At 47.5% G+C, this 27,850-nt stretch overlaps 2 protein-coding genes across 5 annotated transcripts in view; one reads left to right on the forward strand and one right to left on the reverse strand.

Moving 5' to 3' along the window:
• LOC105469284 (regulatory associated protein of MTOR complex 1) overlaps window positions 1-27,850 on the forward strand; it is a 413,056-nt gene that overhangs the window by 40,750 nt on the left and 344,456 nt on the right. The window lies entirely within an intron of this gene.
• On the reverse strand, window positions 10,865-11,532 carry LOC139359403 (large ribosomal subunit protein eL31-like). Its single transcript, XM_071082044.1, has one exon. It carries the CDS (start codon window positions 11,530-11,532, stop codon window positions 11,005-11,007), a length of 528 nt encoding a protein of 175 aa, XP_070938145.1. The 3' UTR covers window positions 10,865-11,004.

Raw genomic sequence — 27,850 nt, forward strand, 5'->3', positions numbered from 1 at the left:
ACCAAGGTCATGCTATTCTAAAAATATGAGTTTGGGGAGTGTTTTTCTATTTATTTTCTACCTCTGGCTTTTAGCAAGATTTGTAGAACTTCCCGGTTACTCATCTGGGTCTTGAGTTTTCTCTGTGGAATGATTTTTTAAAATTATGATTTGTGGCCGGGCGCGGTGGCTCAAGCCTGTAATCCCAGCACTTTGGGAGGCCGAGGCGGGCGGATCACAAGGTCAGGAGATCGAGACCACGGTGAAACCCCGTCTCTACTAAAAATACAAAAAAATTAGCCGGGCGCGGTTGTGGGCGCCTGTAGTCCCAGCTACTCGGGAGGCTGAGGCAGGAGAATGGCGTGAACCCGGGAGGCGGAGCTTGCAGTGAGCCGAGATCGCACCACTGCACTCCAGCCTGGGCGACAGAGCAAGACTCCGTCTCAAAAAAAAAAAAAAAAAAATTATGATTTGTTTCTAAAATGATTATCATGTTTTCTATGCTTTTATGAGTCAGTTTTGGTGAGTTGTGTTTTTCTAGGAACTTGTCTTTTTCTTTGTTACTTCGAAAGTTTAGTGGCCTGAAGTTGTTCAAAGTCACCTCTTGTCAATGTGGATAGTTCTCCCTTTTAGAATTCTGTACGGTGGTTTTGCCTGCCTGGCTCCCTCCCCTCCCCTCCCCTCCCCTCCCCTCCCCTCCCCTCCCCTCCCCTCCCCTCCCCTCCCCTCCCCTCTCCTCCCCTCCCCTCCCCTCCCCTCCCCTCTCCTTCTTCTTTCTTTCTTTCTTCTCTTTCTTTTTTTTGGAGACGGAGTTTTGCTTCTTTCTTTCCTTCCTTTCTTTTTTTCTTTTGTTCTTGGGGACGAAGTGTTGCTCTGTCGCCCAGGCTGTAGTGCAGTGGCGCGATCTTGGCTCACTGCCACCTCTGCCACCTGGGTTCAAGCAATTCTCCTGCCTCAGCTTCCCAAGTAGCTGGGACCACAGGCGCACACCACCATGCCCAGCTCATTTTTGTAATTTTAGTAGAGACGGGGTTTTACCCTGTTGTCCAGGGTGGTCTCGAACTCTTGAGCTCAGGCAATCCACGTGCCTTGGCCTCCCAAAGTGCTAGGATTACAGGCATGAGCCACTGTGTCCGGCCTTTCTTTCTGGATTAGTCTTACTAGAGCAGGCATGGGGATGATAGCAAAAATGTTGCTTTTTATGAATAAAGTACAGAATTGTGTGCAGTGCACAAACAGATCCATCGTATACCTGCCATGTCAACATTTCATGGGAGGGGGATTAGGGAAAAGATTAGGGGAAAGATTGGGTGATAATAAAATACAGGTCGAGAGTCACTGCATGAGAGGCTGGTTCTTCTCAGGGAACCAACTTGTGGCTTTGTGGATCTTCTTTGTTATATATTTGCTCTCATTCTGTCAGCTTTGGATCCTTCCTTCCTTTTACTTTCTTTGGGTCTATCTTCTTGTGATGGATGCTTACTCGTCCTCAGCTCTCTTTCTTCTCTTATATTTGTATTACTGGCTATACTTTTCCCTCCCAGTGCAGCTTTGCTTTTTCCCACCGGGTTTTATTTGTCTCTCTCATTCGAAGTAGGCTGGAGCGAGTGTGGCCTAGTTCAGAAATAGAAGGCCAGTTTGGCTGTAGCTGTGAGTGAGGAGGAGAGCAGTAGATTAGGTAGAAGAGAGAGGCCTAGACTAAATTGTGCCTGGGCTTGCAGACCTGGGTAAGGAACTAAATAAAACTCAGGTGTGCTGGAGATCAGCTGTGGGGTTTCATGCAGGGGGTGTTGTGATGTGCTTTATATTGAAGAGACTAGAGTAAGGGATGGTAGGGGTAGGAGTGGAAGGGAGAAGAGTCCTCAGAGGCTGCTCTAGTGCAGGGGCGAGGCGCTGGCGGCTTGCCCTGGGTGTGATGGCAGCGGGACGACAGGTTCTGGATTTGTGTGCATCTGGGAAGGGAACAGGACATGGCCGCCCAGCTCGGCAGGCTCGTTTGGGATACTTTTGTTGGGCAGCTCATTACCTGTTCTGTGTGGCCCGGTGGATCTCAGTAAGCTGGGACTTTGTATTTTCACTTATCTCTATGATTATTTAGTGTCCTAACAGAGTGGGAGATTTATTTGGGCAAGGAGTGCCTAGAAACATTTCCTGTAAGTATTCCCGTGATGCTTTCCATGAATACAGAATTTGGTGCAGTATGTCTTCACATTCCTACAAATTTAGTGTAGTTCGGTTCTCAAACCGTGCTTGTAGTATCCTGGGGGTCTTCAGGACCCTTTTGGCGGTTTGTGAGGTCAGTTGCTAGGACAGGCCTGCGTTTCCCCGGCGCCTAGATCTGCACTGATACAGGAGCAATGACGGGCAGTGCTGTCGGAGTCTTAGTGGCTCCCAGTTGACCCAGTCATTGCATCCATGATAGCCTCTTAAGTGGCCACAAAAACACACTACCTTTGTCAAATCTGGGCCCTTCTGCACGTGTTTTTACCACACTGAGTGCCTTTGCACAGACTGCGATCTGCTGGTTGCTGAAGGACAGGCCCTTGTGGGATCTGGGCGGGGCCTGTCAGTTTTCCCTGTAGAATGCTGCTTTTCCCTGAAAAAATAACAGACAGGATGAAGTGAGCTTGTCACTTCAAGGAAAACAACTGATGGCATTTGTTGCCAGTGATAAAAATTGAGCTTTCAACTGTAAATTAAATTAGAATTTTAAAAAACCTGTGTCTTCCACAACAACTGATGGCATTTGTTGCCAGTGATAAAAATTGAGCTTTCAACTGTAAATTAAATTAGAATTTTAAAAAACCTGTATCGTCCGCAGTGAACTTGTGAGGTTACCAGCGCCTGAGGCCTGTTCTGATGAGACTGCGGTGGCCTTGCTGGGCGTGTTTGATGCTGCGGAGTAGCTCCGCACAGCTGTGAGCCCATCTTTCCAGATGACCAGTGCGTGCTGTTACAACACCGTGTGTGGGTAAAGAGCCACTTCAAGCCAGATAGGACAGAGGGTTTCAATGTAACAGAGTATGAAAAAGCTGCTGAAACAGTTTCCTATCCAACAAACTACAGCGTGTTGAGTTTTGGTGTGTATCAAACAATGCTGACAGTTATTTCAAAAGACTGCATATACACGTGAAGCTCCATATGTGATGCTGGATTTTCTTCCTGTGCTTCAGTTGAATCAATGTATTGCAGCAGATTAAATACAATTGCAAAGGTGAGAATCCAGTGACTTCTATTCCTAACCAGACAGTAAAGAGATTTGCAACAATGAAAAACATGGCCACTCTTCTCAGTAAATTTTTTTGTTTGGGAAAATAGTTTTATTTTGAATAAAAATGTTATTTATGTTAACCTGTAATAGGCTTTTTATTGTTAATTTGAAATGAATTAATACAAATGAGAAGACCGTCATTTCAGTGTATAACATGGTAACATTTGGTAGTGAGAATTGGGAAAGGGGTCTTTGGACTCCTCCATAATTCTAAAGAGTGTAAAGGGACCTTGAGACTGAAACATCTGAGAAATAATCTGAGAAATACTGGTTTATAGAAGTGGAAGCATTTAGTTCTTTCTTTATTATTTATTTGTTTTGAGACAGAGTCTTGCTCTGTTACCCAGGCTGGAGTGCAGTGGCGCAGTCTCTGCTTACCACAACCTCTGCCTCCTGGGTTCACGCCATTCTCCTGCCTCAGCCTCCCAAGTAGCTGGGATTACAGGTGCCTGCCACCACGCCCGGCTAATTTTTGTATTTTGAGTAGAGACGGGGTTTCACCATGTTGGCCAGGCTGGTCTTGAATTCCTGACCTCGTGATCCACCTGCCTCGGCCTCCCAAAGTGCTCGTTTTACAGGCGTGAGCCACCGTGCCCGGCTGTGCAGTTCTTTAAATGTAGGAAATGAACTTTGAGTTTTGAGTTTGATACCAGCGTTTTCTACTATTAAAGGCGGACTTTCTCTGTCAGTGTTCTTGGAATCTAATGCTTTCCACAGGGTCCTTGCACTTGTGCAGAACTATATCCCCTTAGCCATGTGAACTGCACGGAGCAACGCCGTTACAGGATTTCCTTCTACCTAACTCAGAACATATGTGCTCTGCATGTGAAGAAGCTGGTCAGGCTGTGAGCACAGCACAAGAATAAAGCCTTTAGAACTCAGCAGAGAGAACCAGCCATTACTGAAAATGGAATGTTTTAATTAAAAATATCCATCACCGGGTGGCTCTTCTTTTCCTTTATTTCTCAAGTGTGGCAAATGTTAATAACAGTGGCTGCACTGTGGCGCCATGGTAAATTGCCAGTTGGTGAGTAGGATTTCTCCCATGAAGCGCTTAGAGATAAACCCCTGCAACATCTGTTCTTGTGACAACAAAATCCCTTTTTTACTTTGGCTTATGCATATTTCAGAGGTTAGAGACAGGAGGCTCCTTCTAAAAGTGTTCAGTAAATGCCTCGGCTGATGTGTGTGCCTGAGAGAGAGAGAGGGAGAGAGAGAATGGGGACTAGGGAGAAGAGGAAGGGAGAGAGAGGGAGGGAGAGAAATTGGGGGGGCTGGGGGAAGAGGAGGAGAGAGAGGGGGAATGGGTGGGATTAGCATTTGAATTCATTGGTAACCCTTTCACTTTCTTTTCTTCCTGTATTAATTGATGTGTTGACTTTATTAAGTGGGTTGATTTGGGGGTTTCTACTGCAGTGTAACAGTGAGCATGCAGATGGATCCGCCGATTGTTTACAAGGAAATCAACCTTTACACCAACTCCAGCTTTTTTTCTTAAACATCTAGTTTTATTAGAAAAAAAGCAAAAGCACAGCAGATAGACGTCTTGAAGCCGGCAGTAAAACACTGTGGCTTTCCGTTGTGAGACTTTCTGTCGTGAGGACGCGTCTGTTCTTTGTTACACACAGGCTGCTTCTGTGGTCTGCTGAGTTGGGCAGTGTCATCTTAGCAGACCGGCTTTTTTTTTTCTTTTCTTAGATGGGGTCTCGCTCATTCGCCCAGGCTAGGGTGCAGTGGCACAATCGTGGCTCACTGTAGCCTCAACCTCCCGGGCTCAGGTGATCCTCCCACCTCAGCCTTCTGAGTAGCTGGGACCACAGGTGTGCACCACCAACGTCTGGCTAGTTTTAAAAATATTTGTAGAGACCAGGGCTCTCTATGTTGCCCAGGCTGGTCTCAAACTTCTGGGCTCAAGCGATCCTCCACCCTCGGCCTCCCAAAGTGTTGGGATTTGGGGCATGAGCCACCGTGCCCAGTGGCAGGAGGGTTTTTATGAACATGTGCTTCCCCTTCATCGGGGCGGGGTGTGGCTTTGGGTTTGATATTCTTTCCGGTACTGCCAGGCCATTTTGATTTTTCCTACAGGAGTCCTGACCATCAACCAGCTGCTGTGCTGTTCGGGATGCAGTGTTTTGAGGATATTACCAGGGACTTTACTAAATGGACCTATACAAGTTGATAGGCCTTGACAATTTTTCTCTTAATATAGTTTTTGTTTTATTACCATTTAAAACTAAAGGCTAGGGAGACGAGTTTGAATGTTAGTTCCTGCTTCCTTAGATCGAAAGAGATTATTAGCGTGTATATGTTGTGAAGAAATGCATGTTGGAAAACATTGTCCTCCAGAAGCAATTTCCTTGGCAGCTATTTTGTTTACATTTTCTATCATTAATATTTACATTTTATTTTAAGGAAATTGGTTTTTTGCTGCCTTGATCTCATGCTCACATTTTCCTGGTTGGGATTGGAACCAATAAGTGAAGAGAATTGACCTATATCAAGACCTTTTAAATGTTAGAAACCTGAGTCAGAGAGAACTGTGTTATCTTTTTGGTTAAACCTGTTGTAACATTGTGTGCTTAAATTTTCCCTTTGTGCTCTCTTCCCCTAATTCTTCAAAGGATAGCAGGCACTATTAGGTCGACTTTTTGTTTATCTTAATAGTGGTGGGTCCTCTTATGGGCTAGTCATTTGTGGGCATAGGTTGGGGTGTGCAGGGTTTATGGCTAATGATAGGATTGTATGTAGTGGTTTTCTGTGATCAGGAGAAGGATACTAAGGTTTATATTTTACTTATTTGTTAGGTTCTGTAACTTTTTTCTTTTATTCTTTTATGCTTGATGATGGTGTTAGTGTTTAGGAACCCATTTAGAAAGCATTTTGGAGAAAACCTGATGCAGTTTTAATTTTGATGATGTTGATACCTCATTAGATAAGGCCTTGATAAAATAACACCTTTTTCTCTATTTCAGTGGATACAAAGAGAGGCTGGCTTGGAAGTGGAGTGGTGGTGATCAGGAAGGGATTCACCACTACGCCACAGGTTGTCACATATTTTCCTCAAAGCAAAATGTAATTTCCTCTTAAAAGAAGATTTAGATGCTGGCATTTTAGCAGCCGTTTTTAAGGCCTGGGGCTTTGGTATTCCTGGCTGTTTTGAGAGGCAGTGCTGGACAGCCAATTCATTTGGCAGGTATTGATTGTGTGCTTTTGTTTGGCAGTATTTGGTCTGTCATTGGAGGGAGTTTGCAAGAAGGTTACAGCATCATTTCATATGGTTAGAACCCCAAGTGTGGGACCAGCACACCTAAAACAGGGATGCACAGAAAGGGAAGGCAGCTGTGATTAAACCTTGAAGCTTGTAGTACCAAGCTCAAGCCTGGGCATTTGGCAGTAGGAGAGGTGCAGAATGGTTGGGAGAGCCTCGTAGAGGGGATAGAACTTGAGCTGGGACTTGAGGAAGGCTAAGAGAAAGGACAGGGAATGTGGGGTGTAGGGAGTGCATTCACACAGATGTTGAGAGGAAACGGAGCATAGCTTTTTCATGGAACTGTGTGAGTGTCTGCATGGCTTGGGTGGGGATGACTCACCTGACAGATTACTCACCCCAGGGCCAGACTGTGGCAGCCTGGGGGCCAGGTGAAGGAATCCGAACCTTATATATAAGGGCAATAGGGAGCAGTGGAAGTTTTAAATAGGTGAAAGATAGGCTTTGTTTTCTCTTTTCCTTTTCTTATCCTTTTTGTTTGTTTTTGAGACAGGGTCTCACTCTGTTGCCCAGGCTGGAGTGCAGTGCGATCTCGGCTCACTGCAACCGCTGGCTCCTGGGCTCAAGAGATCCTCCCACCCCAGCTTCCTAGGTAGCTGGGACTACAGGCATGTACCGCCACACCCAGCTAATTTTGTGTTTACTTTTTGTAGAGACAAGGTCTCACTATGTTGCCCAGGCTGGTCTGGAACTCCTAAGTTTAAGCCATCTGCCTGCCTCGGCCTCCCAAAGTGTTTGAGATTACAGGAGTGAAATGCTGTGCCTGACCATGTTTTTTTTTTCCCTAAAGATTCATCTGACTGGGTGTGGTGTTTCACACCTGTAATCCCAGCACTTTGGGAGGCTGGGACCCATTGATCGCTTGAGCCCAGGAGTTCAAGACCAGCCTGGGCCACATACTGAAGTGCCATCTCTACAAAAAAATTAAAAATATTAGCTGAGCATGGTGGCGCACACCTGTAGTCCCAGCTACTCAGGAGGCTGAGGTGGGAGGATCGCTTGAGTCCATCAGGCCGAGGCCACAGTGAGCTGTGGTCATGCCACTGCACTCTAGGCTGGGCATTGGAGTGAAACCCTATCTCAAAAAAAAAAAAAAATTCGTCTGCTTGAGATATGGGGTGTGGAAGGAGGTAGACCAGTGGATACGGTCACCTGAAGCATGATGGGAATTCCAGATACTATGTGATGCCATTTCAACATGGAGGAGTAGAAATGGTGATGAAGGTAAAGAGACCACAGCGGAGAGGCGTCTAGAAAGAAATTAACGGCTCTGACAACTTATCTAATAGAAGTGGTGGGGTGTGGGGCAGCCCAAGGTAACGAATGTTGTAATTTGCAAAGACAATTCATGGAGGGAGGAAGAATCAATTGAAATTTCTGGGTTGGACTGTTTTTGATAATGTATTCTAAGATGGTCATTGCTTCTTATTAGGAGACAAAAAGGTATTTAAAAATGTTAAGGCCATCTGCATTTTTTTGGGGTGAGAGAGTCCTCAGGAACGTTTGCATTTGCAGATGCCCGAGAGCCGTGAGTCCGAGTTGCTGATCTTTTGTGCGGGGTGGTTCTGCCGCCGCCTGCGAGGCTTCCAGAGGGCCTCGTGAGCTCGCAGCTCTGGGATCCTGCTGACAAACTGGTTTCTTTCCACATGTGGAATTGGTGCTTTCCCTGCATGGAGCCGTGAATTGGGGGTATGAAGGGCGCCGGATATGAAGCTGATGCCGTGACAGTAGAATCCAGAAAAGCTGCTCCGTAAAGCAGCTGAGACATTAACCATTCAGACGCTAGAGAAGGCTTGTATTGCTTACTGACCTTAAACTTTCTTAATTCTGTCTGTCTGTCTGTCTGTCTATCTATCTACTTATTTTTTTCAGACTGGGTCTTGCTCTGTTGCCCAGGCTAGAATGCAGTGGTGTGATCACTGCAGCCTCAACCTCCTGAGCTCAAGCAATCCTCCCACCCCCGCCCCCCGGGTAACTGGCAGATGGTGGTGTCCTCACATAGCCACAGCAAAGCTCGTCTTATAACGTGACCTTGACACTTCTCCCATTGAGAGTGGGGTCCCCGTTCCCTCCCCTTGAACCAGGGCTGACTCATGACTGTGGACCAGTGTTATAAAAGGCTGTCTCCCCTGGATCCGCTGGGGCGTGTGCTGTGAGGAAACCCCACAGCCATGCGGTGAGGCCCTGTGAAGGTGAGCCACCCTGCTGTGATTCTTTCCCCAAGAAGACGCTCAGCCCCAGACTTAAGTCTTCCCAGCTGAGGCCACCTGAGACCTGTGGCGCCCTTTCCTAATTCTTGACCGTGGGACCTGTTAGCATAATGAAATGGTTGTGTTATGCTGCTAAGTAAAGGGAGGTTTGTTAAACAGCAATGGATAACTTGAACATGTTTTGGAAGCTGGAACTGGGTGTGGCCATAATCAAATCCCAATGCCTGCAGCTCTGGCTTTGGGATGGGGTGCTGGGCAGAAGCCTCTGGGCCTCCAGGAGAGTGCTGCTGGCTGCCTGAAGGGCCTCCTAGAAGGTAGTAGGGTCTAATATTTTAGCCTGCGGGTGGCACGTGATGACCGTCCCTCCTACTCTGCCAATGTGAGAAGGCGCCGCAGACAGTGTCCATCACATGGGTGCCCTGGATTTGGTCCTCAGCAGGCTGGACTTGGCCTGCTGGCTGCCCGTTGCCTACCCCGGAAGGAAAGGAGGGAGCGTCATTGCATGCTGGAGGAAAGGGGCCCCTTGTTAGGTGGCGGTGGGAAGCCTGGTGTGTCATTGTTGCTATGGGAAAGAGGAAAATATGTGTGTATTTAATGAACTTGCTCATCTAGTTTAGGAGATTTCCAGGCAGAAAATTCAAAGTGCCACCTGGCTTCTACTTGGTGTAAAGAAAGAGGACTTGCTGGGTTCAAAAATAAGATTGTTTCTCATTCCCAGCCTCTTCTCCAGGCTCCTCAAGTGAAGAAAGGGTTTCAGGCAAAGAGTGAATCTGGACTGGGCTGTGAGCTCCGTTCCTAAGGCTTCAGATTGAGATCCACGTACAGTGTCCAGCCTTTCAGCTGGAGGAGAGGCCTGCAGATTCTTGCATTAAATCCCCAGTCTGGCCTCTAAGAATCCAAAGGGCATTGTCATACCACAGCCTCTTCTGGGAGCCCAGGAAGAAAAGGGCTTGTCTCTTTATGGGTGTGGCTTGTCTAATGGAGTAGATTATGAGTTAATACACAAAAAGCCCGCCAAGTGTTTTTAAAGAAATTATGTGTCTGCCCGGACTGAAAGGAGCGGAGGCAATACAAAATGAAAAGAAGTCTTTGGGCCCCCAGACTTGTGTGAGGAGGAAGCAGGCTGTGAAAATCACCCAGCTGTAAACGTGGGGTACTTTTCATGGAAAATGAAGTACATCTGAGAAGGCGGAGCTGAGATCCCGGAGAACAAGTCCCAGGTACCAGGACAGAGCCCTGATGCAGGTGCTGGCGCTGTGTGCCTGCCTCGAGTGGCTGTCCTTGGTGGAACATTGTGTGTGGGGGGTGGGTGTGTCCAGGTCAGCTCTTTAGACCCGGATTGGGAAGAACGGGGATGGAGGAAGGGTGGACTTGAGGAACTGCATGTTCCTGCACATAGGCTCCTCAGCTGGGCAGGGTTTAGGTGATGAGACCCCAGACTTCAAGCTGATGGCAGTAATCGGACGGGCCTTGGGGGCCCTGGGGAGGTGTCAGGTTCATTTTGCATGTGGGAGGATGTGATGTGTGGTGGTCAGAGGATGGACAGTGGCAGATTGTATTTTCCAGAGATGACCCAGCAATATCTCCCACCCCACATGCCCTCTTAGCAGTGTGACTGTGAAACGCCTCTCATTGAGAGGCGAAGTTGCTGTTCCCTCCCTTGGATCTGGATGGGCCGTGACTGTGGGGGAAATGGTGCTCTTGGCTGGCATGCTGAGGACGACATACTGTTTGCCTGGTTCTCTCGGGACCCAAGACCAGCCCCATTGGAGTGGCTGCCGGAGGAGGCCATGGGAGGAGGTGGTTTCCCATTAACAGTGACCACCACTGTCAGCCACCAGATGTGTGAGTGGAGAAGCTTCCGGTGGTGCCAGTGCCAGCCGCTGAGCCATCACCAGCCTTTGTATCTTGCCCTCTGAGGACCCGTTCATTGTGGAGCAGAGACAAGCTGTCCCCTCCCTTCCCTTTCTGATTTCCTGACCCTGCAGGAATGAGAAAATGATTGCTGGACATCACTAAGGGGTGGGTCACTTGGCTGTGCAGCCGCAGCGTAGGCGGGCTGCTCTCCCACGTCTCAGGAGCACGCAGGTTCTGTGCCAGGGATGGCTGGTCAGGCCCCGCAGATGGGCACAACTTCTCATCCCACACATCCCAGCCTTCTTTAAACTTCCTTGGCAGATTATTTTATGGTTTTGCGGCTATTGGTGAAGACAGTTCAGTTTTCTTTTCTTTTTGGCAATTTTATGACTTTATTTGATGTATTTGATGATCAGCGATTAGTTCTCATCCACACTGACTGTCTGTAGATTTTTGAACATGGTAACAGGTACATAGGTAACCAAAGTATAGAACTTATTTGGTGACTCTTCATCCTCATTACATTTTCTGGATAACCGCACACGGATGCGGTAGGGGACACTCCTTATTCCTTTGGCCCAGACAGGTTTGTTGAACTTGGTATCGATGCGCACATCTGGAGCTGCCATCTCCTTCATGGCAAATTTCTGCATCTCTCCGAGTGCCCAAGGGGCACGCTTCGTGCGGCCCACTTGGTGGATGCGCTCGTGAATGTCGATGGTGGATTCTCGGGTCAGCACCTCGCTGACGGCAGAACGGCCCTTTTTCCTCTCCATCCTCTTCTGCTGGAGCCATTCTGCCGAGTCCACGCTGGAGAGGAAAAGGACAGTTGAGTTTTCTTGGGTTGTCCGTTGGGTGGTCATCCCAGATGGGTTCTTTGTACTTTTCATGTTCACATGGTTTAGGGATGTTTTTCTGGTGAGTGGTGGAAAGTAGGAACTATTCATGGTGGCTGGATTTGGTGCCTATCGCCCCCATCATGCTGTTTATTTTTGTCATGAAAAACATCTCTATCAATAAGATTAATCTCACTTTTACCCAGACAATCTAACCTGTAGACTTTGTTGAATAAAATTGGAAATAATTTTAAATCTAATTTATCTTGTTGTCAAACCAAAAGAAACCTATCAAGAAACCGCTAAAGCAGTGAGAACTCAGAATGAGGAGGTCATGGCAGAAAAGGTGATTTTTCTGAGAGCTTCACATCTAGGCGATGGTCTAATTTATACTAAGTGCGAACACGCATTGAATTCAGGGAACTGGGAAAGCGGGCGTGTTTGACCCTGCGGGCTTTGCAAGAAGCTCGTGGGGCTTGGTGCATCCTTTGAAGGGTTAAGGGAACGAGGGGCGAAAAGTTGATTACTGTTTGGTTGTGGAAATGGGGTGCTGGGTGGAGTCCCCAAGACCACCCCCTGCTTCGAGGATTTACTGGGGGTACTCGCAGGACTCAGGAGCTAGTACTTACTGGCATGATTTATTATGGTAGAAAGATAACGAAGCAAAACCAGCTGGGGAAAGGGTGCATGGGGTGAGGTCTGAAGGGAACCAGGCCCCAGCTTCTGAAAGCCCTGCCCCCATGGAGGCTCCCGGGAGGGGCTCGTGTCCCCCGGAACAAGGTAGACCACAGTGAAATGCTGCCAGCCAAAGAAGCGCATCTGAGACTTAGCCCCCAGGGTTTTTATTGGAGGCTGGTGACAGGCAGCCTCTGCCCAAATCCCAGCCTTCCGGCAGGAAAGCAGGCTTTCAGCGTAAACCATATTGTTGGGAAACAGTTGAGGCACAGCGAACCCCACTTACTAGTTAGGGTGGTGGGAACCCTCCAGAAATCCAAGTCCCCAGACCCCAGCCACGTGCCACCCCTGTAAGCAGGGCTTTGAAAGGAGGGCTGCTGGAGCCTGCTTTCTTGACCCTCTTCTGCACAGATACCAGCTTATCCTTTCCTTTCTGATTAATGTCTCTCTCAAACACAGACCGGGGGGATAAAAACCTGAAAACAAGCGAATGTTGACATATACATCACCACTTTCAATTAGCTATTTTCAACCAAATGCTGAAATATAATATAGTTGTAGTCACAAAGGGGAAGTAGCAGGTATGTTGCAAGAAAAAAACTTATTAGAATTGTATGTTAAGTTGGATAGAAACAGAACTTTTCTGAGCTTATGTGCTGTGCAGATACAGAATGCTGGTGGAGTTACTTCTGTGAGAACATCATTGAATTATAATTAAAGATTAAGTACGTATAAAATATATTTGCATTACAGAAGTGGTTAAAATAACTTTCTCAGTCTTCATAAATGTAGATAATATCTTTGGACAAAATAATGAGCTACTTTTTTGATGGAACAGGAGAAGCAGGAGAAAATTGTTGCAGGGGCAGGGTTGCTGACGATGCTGTCCCTGTTGGTCCACAAGGTAAAATCCTCCTGTGTTAGTCTGTTCTCATGCCGCTCATAAAGATATACCAGAGACAGGGTAATTTATAAAGGAAAGAGGTTTAATGGACTCACAGTTCCACATGGCTGGGGAGGCCTCACAATCACTGCGGAAGGTGAATGAGGAGCAAAGTCACGTCTCACATGGTGGCAGGCAGGAGAGCTTGTGCAGGGGAACTGCCCTTTATAAAACCATCAGATCTTGTGAGACTTATTCACTATCATGAGAACAGCACAGGAAAGATCCATCTGCACGATTCGATTACCTCCCACCAGGCCCCTCCCACGACACATGGAAATTATGGGAGCTACAATTCAAGATGAGCTTTGGGTGGGGATACAGAGCCAAATCATATCTTGTTTTTTTCCTTTTTTTTTTTTTTTTTTTTTTTTGAGAGGGTGGGTCTTATTATGTTGCCCAGCTGGTCTTGAGCTCCTGGGCTTTCGTGATCCTCTTGCCTTGTCCTCCCAAAAGTGCTGGGATTATAGGTGTGAGCCACCACACCAGGCTGATTTTCTCTTACGAGTTGGAGTAAAGTACGGCCAAGATGGTTAAGATGATCCATGTCAATGTGGGATGGCCCATGTTTCACCAGCACTCAGATGCCCTGGGGCTGGGGGCTTATGGCCAGTGTTGCTAATTCTCAAGGTTAAGTTTTCAGCTGGGTGAAGAAGGAAGAAAGACTGTTTCCCTGAACTCAGTGTTGAGGAGAGCAGTGACTGACAGCTGTGGATGTGCTCTCATCCTCCCACTTTTACCGGGAGAGGGGCTTTGTGATGACAGGTGTATAACCTCTCAGGTTTTCTTTCTTTTACATTAAGAAAAAAGAAGGTGGGGAGGTGGTGGGTGATGGAGCAGGTGATGCGTGAGGATCAGTGAAAATGCACTGCTGGGAGCTGGAGAGCCTGCGCAGGCTTTTCCCGTCACTGTGTCCGTGATGAATTGAGGAAACCGTGTCTCAGTTCCGGACCATGGCCAAGAGGAGATGCATGGTCTTAAGTCTTATGTCTCTTGTCTAGTGATCACCCGACACAAATGGGGTGTATCGGCTGCAAAACAGAACTGGGTACCAGTGAGGCCTAGACCACCTGGGCGTTTCTCTTTCGGAGCTACAGTTCCTAGGTGTAAAATAGAGCTGGTGATACACACCTTGCCAGGTTATTTGAAAATGCAAAGCACCCCGCACAGTGTCGGACACATGGGAGGCGGTCACAGACCCATCTGTGTTCAGTTGCTCGTGACGAATGCCCGTTATGTCTCAGGCACGGACTAGCTATGCGGTAAGAGGGAGCTCTGAGTCAAACGGAGGGTGGATTCGCTCTTTGGGCGCTGGTGTCGCTCTGGATCTGATTGTCCTTCATTATCCAGGTTTTGGAAATGTGAGTCATTGTATAAAGGTAAAGCTTGAGGTGTTGGTAGGTGGTTGGTGCATCAGGTGTGGTGGTGGTGGTTTCTATGCGTGTCTCTTACCAATAGACTTTTTTTTTGTTTTTGTTTTTTGAGACAGACACTCACTCTGTCGCCCAGGCTGGAGTGCAGTGTTGCGATCTTGGCTCACTGCAAGCTCCGCCTCCCGGGTTCACGCCACTCTCCTGCCTCAGCCTCTGGAGTAGTTGGGACTACAGGTGCCCGCCACCACGTCCGGCTAATTTTTTGTATTTTTAGTAGAGATGGGGTTTCACCATGTTAGCCAGGATGGTCTTGATCTCCTGACCTTGTGATCTGCCTGCCTCAGCCTCCCAAAGTGCTGGGATTACAGGCATGAGCCACCATGCCTGTCCTTTTTTTCTTTTTTTTTTTTTTAGACAGATCTTTCTGGGACTCCAGGTGTGGTCTATCATGCCCTGCTATTTTATTTTTTGTTTCTTTTAGAGATGAGTGTTATGTTGCCCAGGCTGGTCTTGAACTCCTGGTACCAGTAAACTTTTTAGGAGGTCTCCGTTAGCTTTTGAAAATTTTTTACCTGATCTTTAAAAATGCATGCAGTTGTGTAGCAATTTTTAAAGTGATTGACAGTTTTTTCCCACCCTACCTTTTCTTGACTGAAGCAATTGGTACTTTGGGAGTAGTCCTGTTATTGTTCCTTGTATTTTTCTGATTTCTGTTTTGGTGATGACACTGTGGGAAGTCATTTGCCAGGGGCACATTTCAACCTTCTGTCTGAATGGATCTGTCTACTTATCTGTTCATTTATTTATTCACTATTGTTTACCTATCTGTCCAACCACCTACCTACCCTTCCGTCTGTCCATCCATCCATCCATTAAAGTTCTTTTTGGGGGTGTATCAGTTTAATTGCACTGCATATCTACCTACAAGTAATACCTCTTAGCAATCAGCAGACAATGAATCAGGCCATTCCCTGGTTGAAATTCAACTCTAGATTTCTGGAGGGAGCTACTCAGGTTAAGGATTCATTAACAAGAAAATGAATCTACAATAGGCCATATTATAGATGCAGCACATGAAGGCGTGCACACATTACTTCTTAGCTGAGTGAGGTGCGTGCACGTGAGGCTTAGACCCCATGGTCTTAGGGCGTCCTTCAGCATTTTGTTTTTTGAAGAGGAGTCTCACTCTGTCTCCCAGGCTGGTCTTGAAAGCCCCCCTTGCCTCAAGTGATCTTCCTCTGTCAGCCTCCTAAAGTGCTGGGATTATAGGTGTGCACCACTGTGCCCAGCTTTCTTCAACCTGAAAACTATTTTAAACATTTTATTACTCTGTAGCTATTGGCAGTACCAGATTTTATTTACAACTGAAGGTAGTTTTGGATCTAAAACGACAGTGTTGGTAATGTTCAAAAAATGTATCATTTAGTGGTTTTAATGTCACGTATCAGTCGTTTTCAGAGTATCCTTTATATTGCCCTTCTATATATGTTAGCTTACTAGTTGATGAGTATTTCTGTAACCTGTCCTGCTTTCTAATCTAGCCACTAAGTGGTTGAATCAGGATTTACACTCAGCTGTGCCTACTTTAAAATTGATGTTTTGCCCCTCATCTCCCTAAAGTTTTTAATGGCATGCATGTGTTTATATGCCATTTATATACGTATATGTAATGATTTTTAAGTTCAGTTTGCTTTTATATCTCCCTGCTTTTTTGGCATTGCTTGTTTAGAGAAATTTGTCCACAGTTTTTAGCACTGGGTGCTGCAGGACAAGGGCTGGACCTGCTGCTTGGAGCCGCAGTCCTCATCAGGTGTCTGCTTGTTGTACCACCTGCACCACCATCCACATGCTCCCCAATTTTTTAAAGTTAATTAAACCTCATATTGAAGATAAAAATATGCATACATAATTTTTATAATAATGCTACTTAAACACATAAAACCCAAGGCTAGGCATAAATTCCTTATGGTTAGAGGAATTTTGTGCAGCTGTAAATCCCAGACATACAAATTAAATCCAACTACAAAGGCAGTAAATGAACACCATTAATTTAATGTGACAAAGTGATGTAGTTTTGCTGATGGTGTGTTGCTAATGTTGGGTTTCCTGATAGAAATAGTGTATTTGTATTTAAGGTTTTTGCTTGCTGTCACTTAATTCTTTTGATTTTGCGAGTGATAGACTCTCTTATTTTTCAGTTTACTGAGGAAGGTTCCCCCACTCCGGCCACCCGCCCCTGCCTGACGGCACAGCACGGTGACAGCGACTTTTCGTGTGTCCCTCTAGTACTTTGTTCAAATGGCAGCAAATAGGAATATACAATCTAATTTCCCCCCTTAGGAGAAAAGTAATATTCTATATGCGTTATTCTGCAATTTTCTTTTTTCATATAACAAAATATTCTCGAGGTCTTCCCTATGAGTGCATGGAAAACTTTGTGGGCCATCGTTGGAGTTGCTATCTTTACAGCCGTTGTTTTTTCTAACAACGTATACTCTAATCTCATTAGAGGTTTGTCACTGCTAATCCAGATTATATCTTCTTTGAACCTCAAACAACCCTCTGAAGTAGGTGGTGGTGGGGGCGTCAGGAAGAGAAGACACTGAGATTCAGAGAGGTTAACGGACGTGACTGAGGCGACAGATGGAAGTGTGGGGACGCAGCCCACCCTAGGTCTGTGTGCCTAGACAAAGGCCGGGTGCATTGTCGCCTTCTCAGGGCCGCTGCCACCTGCTGAGTCCAGCACGCTCAGGGCACTTTCCCCCGTTCTTGGCGATGGTGTGCTGAGGTCCACCCACAGTAGCTGACCGTGTTGGTCTTCGGAGTCCTTTGGTGTTTATTGAGTGCCCTCGTACAGATGAGGAAACAGGTGCTTCTGCGTATGGTTCAGATGGGACCGCTACAGTCTGCAGATAACTGAGCACGTGAGACCGCTACAGTCTGCAGATAACTGAGCACGTGAGACCGCTACAGTCTGCAGATAACTGAGCGCGTGAGACCGCTACAGTCTGCAGATAACTGAGCGCGTGAGACCGCTACAGTCTGCAGATAACTGAGCGCGTGAGACCGCTACAGTCTGCAGATAACTGAGCGCGTGAGACCGCTACAGTCTGCAGATAACTGAGCGCGTGAGACCGCTACAGTCTGCAGATAACTGAGCACGGAGCTGAGGGTGGTCAGATGCCTGTCAATCGCAAACTTTGCTGCACCCAGTGCGAGAGTCGGGGATGAGCAGTGCCTTTTACTGACCTAGGAGGTGTTGCAATGACAAGAAGAGGCCAGAGTGGGCAGGAGGCACTAGGCCGGGAGAGGAGAGAGTTGGGAGGAGGAAGTGGCCGTGCTGCAGGTGCCCTAACAGACCCAGGGAAGCATGGAGAGCACAGCGAGGCCTGTGTGGAGAGGGTGTCACCAGCCTGCCTCGGGGCTGCGGAGGGCGGGGAGCACATGCTGTGTGCAGACCTCTCCGTCAGTTTGTGCTGGCTGCTCTGCTCTCAGGCCCACAGAGTTCTGCACTGTGAGCAGCGCAGGTCAGAAGGGGCGTTTGGAAATGACACGCTCTGTCCAGGAATTGTAGTCAATGTTCTAGCTGTTAATATTCCACTTTCTGGGAGACGGTGGATTTCACCCTGAGTTGAGTAGCTTCACGACTGCTAGTGGTTGGAAGCTTCCAGATTAGTAGTTTAAGCCAGAAAACAATGTTGATACGTCTTGAGATGTGTATAAATCATTTGATTTGGCCGGGCAGGGTGGCTCACACCTGTAATCCCAGCATTTTGGGAGGCTGAGATGGGCAGATTATTTAAAGTCGTAGATCGAGACCAGCCTGGCCAACATGGTGAAACCCAGAGGACTAAAAATAGAAAAATTAGTTGGGCATGATGGCGCATGACTGTAATCCCGGCTACTCAGGAGGCTGAGGCATGAGAATCGCTTGAACCCAGGAGGTGGAGGTTGCAGTGAGCTGAGATCACACTGCTGCACTCCAGCCTGGGTGACAGAGTGAGATTCCATCTCAAAAAAAAAAAAAAAAAGATTAAGGCTTGTTTTGTTTTTTGTGTTTGTTAAGAGAGCCATTGTAGGCTACATGCATGTGGTAATAGACTTCAAAGGGTACAATGGCAAATGGTAGCTTACAACTGACATTTAGTCAATTGAAAAGTGTAGCCCGGGGTGTAGATAGCACGTTCCCCTGCTGTGCCTGCTGGGTCCTGGAACGAGGCCTTCCAGCAAGTTGGTTCTTGCATCAAGGGCGTGTCCTGAGGGTCATGGGGCCTTGGCCATCAGGGGGAGAATAAGGTTTTCTCATTTTTGACTTCAACTAATGGTCATAGAGTTGCTTTTCTTTTCATTTATTGTTTTACTGTCCTTTCCTCATCCTCCTCTATCTCCATGTCCTCCTTTATCTCATCAGCTCTTCTCCTCCTCTTTCTCTTCCTTCTCCTTCTCCTTCCCTCCTTGCATTTGTTCAGCTTTCCCACATTCATTATACACTCAGCAAAATGTGAAATCTTTCATTTCCTGTTCCTGGTACGTGCAGCAAAAGCTTGATTATACAACATAATGATGATCTAGACAGAAAACATGTCTGACTTGTGTTGATGGAATATGTCGCATTCCCATGGCTGTCAGTTACTGTCGCTCATGACAGTGAGCAAGTGTGTGTTGCTAGTAAGAAGGTTCAGGGAGTTGAGATGACGGGGCTGAGATGCTGCCTGCTGTCTCCTTCTTGTGGGCAGGTAGTGGTGCAGGGGGCATTTATGAACTGGTGTGGAGGTGCCCAAGAGGTACCCTGTGCTTGAGGAAAGGGCAGAAGGCTGATGGCCTCGTGGCTGTACCCCCAGGTGCTTCTTGCTGGGTGGCTCTCACTGAGCGGGAGTGAATGGCAAGAGAAACTTCCTGATGTGACCCTTCAGCCGAACCTAGGGATGATCTCCACGACAGTAGACCCCAAGGAGCACCCCGTGCCACCCACCAGGAGAAGCCCAGAGGAAGTGATGCCCTCCCTGACTTGTTAGAGTGCTTCTCTTGAAGGAAAGAAAACCCGGAAAGTTCTTTGACTTCTGTCGTACTGAAGGTATCATCATCTTAGACACCAATTTAGCATGAAGGGAAGATAATGTGTCAGACACTTGAATATTGTTGCACGTCTGCTTTTCCTACTGAATTTTCGAATGCAGATATATATGCAGTCTGTTGAATATAATGGGTTTTCGATCTTGTCCTTTCTAGGAAGGTAAAATGCTTTTTATTACCTGGAAACTAATTTCAAGCAATAGATTGCATTTTTCCTAGGAGTCTTGTGGTCAGTTTTGTTTTTCCAGTGCAGATTGCCTCCAGATCTTTATTTTGAAAGCTTTTCACACAATTCGAAGACCTGCAAGAATGGTGCCATGAACACCTCACACTCAACACTTTGACACAAGGCTTGCTTGCATTTTATTGTATTTGCTCTTTCTGTCACACTTTTGTTTGCTTTTGAATCATTTGAAAGTAAGTAGCACACGTTATTGAGATGGAGTTTCACTTTGTTGCCCAGGCTGGAGTGCAGTGGTGTGATCTTGGCTCACCGAAACCTCTGCTTCCTGGGTTCAGATGATTCTCTTGCTTTAGCCTCCTGAGTAGCTGGGATTATAGGCACACACCAGTACACCCAGCTAATTTTTTATTTGTACTTCTAGTAGAGAGGAGGTTTCACCACATTGGCCAGGCTGGTCTCGAACTCCTGACCTAAAGTGATTTGCCCGACTCGGCCTCCCAAAGTGTTGCGTGTGAGCCACCATGCCTGGCGAGTGATTTTCTTCCTGAATACTCCTGCACACATCTCATAAGAATTAAAACATCATTCACCTGTCTAACCATAATACCAATATCACTCCTAAGAAAATTGACCATACTGCCACAATATTATCTAAATATTTCATCCATATTGAGATTTCTTCAGCTGTTTCAATAACATCTTTTATAGCTGTTTTTTTTAAAAAACCAAAATCTACTCATTACATTTGTTTCTTTAGTCTTTTCTGAATGTAGAACGTTTTTCCCCCTGTAAATGGCACGGACTTCTTGCGGAAGCGTCCTGCTGCTTGTGTTGGAGAGTGTCCCGCTTAGGTTTTGCTGGGTGTCTCCTCATGGCGTCATTCCACCTGTTGTTTCATTCCCTGCATTTCCTGCAAACTGGAAGTTCAATCTAGAGGTTTGATTATATCCACATTAAGTCTTTTTGGCAAGAATGCTTCGTAAGTGTTGTTGATGACTTCACATTGCATTATACCAGGAAGTGATCAGTCTTTAACTTAGAACATTTGCTCTCACTCTAAAACAGGACAGTTTTAAAAATAGGCATCTTTTTTAAGGGAAGAGTTTTCACTCTTTCACCCAGGCTAGAGTACAGTAGTACCATCATAGCTCACTGTAACCTCTAACTCTTGGGCTTAAGCCATCTTCACACCTCACCCTCCCAAGTAGCTGGGACTACAGGTGTGCACCACCATGCCTGGCTAGTTAAAAAAATTTTTTTTGGAGAGACAGGGTCTTGCTGTGTTGCCCAGGCTGGTCTTGAACTTTTGGGCTCAACAGATCTTCCCACCTGGGCCTCCCAAAGTGCTAGGATTGCAGGTGTGAGCCACTGTTGGGCCTAAAATATGAATCTTAACATTTACTCTGTCTTCACACGTAACTGATTGTCTAGTTATTAAATTCTATGTTGTAAATCTGGCTGGCTTAACTTCCAGTGTCGAATTATCTGAAGCCATTCTGATTTGCAGCCTTTGCTTTGTGGCTCATTTGTTCTCTGAAGCCTGTGGCTTATGTATGAAGAAGGGTGTAAATCCTTTTCTTTGAACTTTTAGTTGAAATTGATTTGGAAATCATTTGTCACAACCTGGGCAACATAGCGAGACCTTGTCTCTACAAAAAATACAAAAAAATTAGCTTGGTGTGGTGGCTCCCACTTGTGGTCCTAGCTACTTGGGAGGCTAAGGTGGGAGCATCACCTGAGCCCAGGAGGTTGAGGCTGCAGTGAGCCGTGATCACGCCACTGCACTCCAGCCTGGGAGGCAGAACGAGACTTTTGGCTCAAAAACAAATAAACGAAAAATCTTTTGTCAAAGATATAAGGCCATAATGTGGATGGAAATTTTAAGAGCAAAGTAATATATATGAGCGCGTATGTGTAGTTATAAAAAGAACCAAAAGCATCTCAAAGTCCGCGGTCCATCAGCATCAGCCTCTGTCCACAGAGCCAGGGCCCCCCTTGGATGCGTCTCCTGTAAGATGAAGGCCCCCCTTGTGTGGCCTTCAGTGATCGTCCTCCCCGGGAGTCCTGCTGGCTCTGCTTGGAGAACCTGGCCACTTTCCCGCCTCTGCTCCTGGCAGCCTCCGTGGCCCGTCACTTCTTGTTTGCCTCTGAATTCTTTTTCCAGACTCGAGTGACACTTTGCCTTGCAAAGCTTTGCCCAGTGCTGTCAGACAGGGTTAGTTCTAAGTCTTTCCTGTGGGATCCACGGCACTCTGGGCATTTCTGGAAGGAAAGTTATGTGTGTCTCTCGTCCCTGGAAGGGACAGGGCACATCTTGTTCATCAGGGCACCGCACCCCTGGGACCCGGCCTGACTCTGATGCCACAGGCATTTAATGAAGACATTCAAAGTGAACATTCAGAATCTCTATCTCCTCATACTTCTTTTCTTGTGCTTATATTTAATATGTAATAACATTCATATATGGACACTTTCAAGAAGACATAACAGGACACAGTGCTCTTTATGGTTGAATGAAGCGGTCGGTGTTGGACTCGGGCTGGGCCTTGCTGTGTAGACACGGGTGCTCTTTATGGTTGAATGAAGCGGTCGGTGTTGGACTCGGGCTGGGCCTTGCTGTGTAGACACGGGTGCTCTCTATGGTTGAATGAGGTGGTCGGTGTTGGACTCGGGCTGGGCCTTGCTGTGTAGACACAGGTGCTCTTTATGGTTGAATGAAGCGGTCGGTGTTGGACTCGGGCTGGGCCTTGCTGTGTAGACACGGGTGCTCTCTATGGTTGAATGAGGTGGTCGGTGTTGGACTCGGGCTGGGCCTTGCTGTGTGGACACAGGTGCTCTTTATGGTTGAATGAAGCGGTCGGTGTTGGACTCGGGCTGGGCCTTGCTGTGTAGACACGGGTGCTCTTTATGGTTGAATGAAGCGGTCGGTGTTGGACTCGGGCTGGGCCTTGCTGTGTAGACACGGGTGCTCTCTATGGTTGAATGAAGCGGTCGGTGTTGGACTCGGGCTGGACCTTGCTGTGTAGACACGGGTGCTCTCTATGGTTGAATGAGGTGGTCGGTGTTGGACTCGGGCTGGACCTTGCTGTGTAGACACGGGTGCTCTCTATGGTTGAATGAAGCGGTCGGTGTTGGACTCGGGCTGGGCCTTGCTGTGTAGACACGGGTGCTCTCTATGGTTGAATGAGGCGGTCGGTGTTGGACTCGGGCTGGGCCTTGCTGTGTGGACACGGGTGCTCTCTATGGTTGAATGAGGTGGTCGGTGTTGGACTCGGGCTGGGCCTTGCTGTGTAGACACGGGTGCTCTCTATGGTTGAATGAAGCGGTCGGTGTTGGACTCGGGCTGGACCTTGCTGTGTAGACACGGGTGCTCTCTATGGTTGAATGAAGCGGTCGGTGTTGGACTCGGGCTGGGCCTTGCTGTGTGGACACGGGTGCTCTCTATGGTTGAATGAGGCGGTCGGTGTTGGACTCGGGCTGGGCCTTGCTGTGTGGACACGGGTGCTCTCTATGGTTGAATGAGGCGGTCGGTGTTGGACTCGGGCTGGGCCTTGCTGTGTGGACACGGGTGCTCTCTATGGTTGAATGAGGTGGTCGGTGTTGGACTCGGGCTGGGCCTTGCTGTGTAGACACGGGTGCTCTCTATGGTTGAATGAGGCGGTCGGTGTTGGACTCGGGCTGGGCCTTGCTGTGTAGACACGGGTGCTCTCTATGGTTGAATGAAGCGGTCGGTGTTGGACTCGGGCTGGACCTTGCTGTGTAGACACGGGTGCTCTTTATGGTTGAATGAAGCGGTCGGTGTTGGACTCGGGCTGGACCTTGCTGTGTAGACACGGGTGCTCTCTATGGTTGAATGAAGCGGTCGGTGTTGGACTCGGGCGGGGCCTTGCTGTGTAGACACGGGTGCTCTTTATGGTTGAATGAAGCGGTCGGTGTTGGACTCGGGCTGGACCTTGCTGTGTAGACACAGGTGCTCTCTATGGTTGAATGAGGTGGTCGGTGTTGGACTCGGGCTGGGCCTTGCTGTGTGGACACGGGTGCTCTCTATGGTTGAATGAGGTGGTCGGTGTTGGACTCGGGCTGGGCCTTGCTGTGTGGACACGGGTGCTCTCTATGGTTGAATGAGGTGGTCGGTGTTGGACTCGGGCTGGGCCTTGCTGTGTAGACACGGGTGCTCTCTATGGTTGAATGAAGCGGTCGGTGTTGGACTTGGGCTGGGCCTTGCTGTGTAGACACAGGTGCTCTCTATGGTTGAATGAGGTGGTCGGTGTTGGACTCGGGCTGGGCTTTGCTGTGTGGACACAGGTGCTCTCTATGGTTGAATGAGGTGGTCAGTGTTGGACTCGGGCTGGGCCTTGCTGTGTGGACACAGGTGCTCTCTGTGGTTGAATGAGGTGGTCGGTGTTGGACTCGGGCTGGGCCTTGCTGTGTGGACACGGGTGCTCTCTATGGTTGAATGAGGTGGTCGGTGTTGGACTCGGGCTGGGCCTTGCTGTGTGGACACGGGTGCTCTGTATGGTTGAATGAGGTGGTTGGTGTTGGACTCGGGCTGGGCTGCATATTCTGGAGAAGTGGCTGTGGAGCATGATGAGGCGTCCATGGCAGCAGCGTCTCTGCGCCCAGGTGTGGCCGTGCTGAGGGGATTCCTGCCGCAGATCTCGGGAAGAAGGTTGGCTTTCCTCCTGGTGTTGGTGGAAGGCCTCCCCTGAGACACCGCTGCACCCCACTGGGGTGTTTCATTGTCCTCTCCCTTCCTGACAAGGAAACGGCTGGACACTCTTCATGTCAGCAAGGATCCTAGGTGCTGGGGGCGCAAAGACAAGCCAGGCCTGGAAGACCCCCCCAGAGCCAGGGGAACCCACCCCGAATACATACTCGCCAAGCCACGTGCTGCGGTTGGGGGTCCCAGAGGTGTGCTCAGGCCGGCCTGTGGGGACAGCAAAGTGGCCTCCCCGAGGAGGGGGCCTGTCCCCTGTGTTTCAGAGGCCTCACCTTGTCTCATGCTTGAAATATTTCCTGAAGAATGCCATTTTTGAATTTTATTTTGTAGAGAAAAAAAAAATCCAAATATTGAAAGGATCTGCTTGAATTTTTAACAACTACTATATCAAGAAAAGATTTCTGACTTAGGTGGCCCCTTCGGAATATCCGATTCCTGTGCTGGCTTCTACGTTGCCTTTGCAGGCCTGTGTTTATAGGTGCGGTTTTCTTGTTCAGATGGAACTCTATGGTGTTAAATGTGGCCTTCTTTGTTTTGTGTTACATGTTTTTCTCAACTTTATGAGATCAGACCAAATAGAGAATGTTAAAGAAAAAAATATTTTGGGCAATTAGAATTGCAAGAATGTCAAGAAGAAATATGTGTAGTGAATAGCAGGCTGTAGAAACCATCTCACTGCTCAGATCTTAAAATCTGTAGCCGAGAGAGGCTTTGAAACACCTGGGGAAGATGTGTGTGCCGCTCTGCATTTGTAAAATTGTGGACTTGACTGTAGAGCTCACTTTGCCCACAGCTGGTTTAGTCGTCGATAATCCCCGAGGATACTTGCGTGTGCCGTCGCCTTCATCCCCAGGACTTGGAGGAAAACAGCAGGGATGCTATTTGTTATTTCACGTTGATAATTCCTTCCACCTTTGGCCTTGTCCTACGGTAATTCCTCATTTCGGATTCCTTTGGATAGTTGGGTCATGGGGAGAGTTCTACCGTTATTTTACCAAGGTGAGGTTTGCTAAGCCTTCATTCTTATGTAGATGGCGGAAAAAGCCATTCAGAGAAAACATCTGAGTCCGTTCCCACCAGGTTAAGCAGAAAGGAGATTTGCTAAGGATCTCCAGAAGGCCCGAGAGCCGGCCCCTGAAGTTACGGTGGACCTCAAGGGGGCTTCTGTAGCTGCCCAGCAACTGAGACATCGGAGGAGTCCTGGAAGACCAGGTGCCACTGCCGCACAGCTCACAGGGTGCTCACCTCCCTGTGGAACGGGGGCCTGGAGTCTCGGGGTCTAGAGTTTGATCTCGTAGGTGCATCTGATCATAGGAACCCAGGTCACATGCTGGCCCCTTCGCTGCGGGAGTCAGGACACAGTTCTTCTTTTCCCCACCTTAGTAAGCTAGGACCCGGAGCATAAGAAATTGTCAAGATATACGGAAGGTGTTAAAAAGATGATGGGGAACTGCAGATGGCAGGTGTCTGCCGTGGTTCCCCATGGGGCATCTTAATGGACAGCTTACTAGTAGGTTTTCAGCTGTGCAAGACCTTTGATTTACCCATGCCTTTCATATCTGATACCCACTTAGCAGCACATGCTGTTCCCTATTCTCTTTGAAACGGAGGCTTCTTTCTTCCTTGTCCCATTCCACTCTTGCCACACCTAGCTTCGGCCTTCTTATTTCACCATGACAGCTTCCTGGCTAATTTCCCTTCCTCCATTCTTTTTCTTCCCAAGTAAATGTTAGCCCTTGTCATTAACATTAGATGTCATCTTCCTGAAAATATCCCATTTAGCCAGGTTTATGCCGTGGCAGCTGCAGTGGGGCCCGGAGGCCTTTCTTCCAGGCCTCTGTTATTGGAATCCACCTCCCGCGTCTATTTGGAGCTATGGGGCCTTTGGAACGGCTTCATGAGATGCGTTGGCCCAAGCAGAAGGCTGGTACAGAAGCAGAAGAAAGCTCTGAGCATTCCGAGAGTTTTCTGTTGAGAAATGCCATGGGCTTGTGTCTTCAGCCTGCCTGGGAGCCCTGCGTATTTTTACTTGCCTTGGGGTAGATTTGATGAAGCCTGTACCATGGGTAACATATTGCTGGATAATGAAGAGTGGAAGGAAAATTAACCCAGAATGAATGACTCAGTCCCATGATAATGTGGCTAATTTTAATTTGCGTCAGGAATAGTAAAGCTGTGGCCCAGTGTGTTATCAAATAAATCTCTAAACAGCCTTGAAATCATTCCATTCATTGAAAATTGAATTTTTTTTTTTTTAGACGGAGTCTCACTGTGTTGGCCAGGCTGGAGTGCAGTGGCATGATCTTGGCCCACTGCAACCTCTGCCTCCCGGGTTCAAGTGATTCTTCTGCCTCAGTCTCCTAGCTGGGATTACAGGTGCACACCACTGTGCCTGGCTAATTTTTGTATTTTTAGTAGAGGTGGGGTTTCACCACATTGGCCAGGCTGGTCTCAAACTCCTGACCTTGTGATCTGCCCACCTTGGCCTCCCACAGTGCTGGGATTACAGGCATGAGCCACCGTGCCCAGCCTGAAATAAATTTCCATGAAATAAATCTCGTTCCATGAAATAAATGTTAGGAAATTAGCCAGGCATGGTGGCATGTGCCTGTAGTCTCAGCTACTTGGGAGGTTGAGAGAGGAGGATCATTTGAGCCCTATTGAAGCAATAGGCTTCACTTTGTATCTTGAACTGGGAAGGAGTGGAGAAAAAAAAAATATTAGAGCCCTTTGCTATACTTATTTTACGAAGACCAATTATTTGTTGGTTTTTAAGGACCAGAATTCCCAGGAATAAGTGAAACACGGCTTGATCTCTCAGTGTGCCCAATACCGCCGGCACCACATTCCTCACGCCAGCCCAGCTCGCTCGTTACCTGGGATACTCGCCCAAGCTTCAGCTGACCGAGCAGGTTATTTTCTATATCTTCAGGGTATAAAAACAGTTGTATAGACATACATGCACAACCATGAAAAAAATTTTTGACTATTGTGGTAAAGTCATTTTTATCCCCACTTCTGCCCCCATGCTTATGGAAATAACATGTTTGTGGTAGATGGAAAGTGCACACGCAGAAGGGCCAGGTACAAAGAAGAAAAGATGATCCACGTTCCCCTGCAGAGGTTGGAATCACTCATGACGTCTTGTGTTTTCATTTGGTGTGACCTTATATTTGGAATCACAGTTGTGGGTACAGTTTTGTACCCCCCTCTTTTCAGTTGTGTTTGAGCACGTCCTGTGCCATTTAATATTCTTTGAGAACATATTTTTTAAACAGCTCTACTGAGATACAATTCACCTACTCCAGAGTTCACCTGTTTTTACCAACAGAGTTCACCAGCAGTTGTGCAACCTGAAAGTATGTTTTTGTAAAGGACATATACTATTTTATCATATAACACTGTTTAATATATGCCATTTAATTATGCCCTTCAACTTGGAACTTTAGGCTTCCATAGAA

This window comes from Macaca nemestrina, chromosome 17, assembly GCF_043159975.1.
Source record: "Macaca nemestrina isolate mMacNem1 chromosome 17, mMacNem.hap1, whole genome shotgun sequence".
NCBI classification, from domain to species: domain Eukaryota; kingdom Metazoa; phylum Chordata; class Mammalia; order Primates; family Cercopithecidae; genus Macaca; species Macaca nemestrina.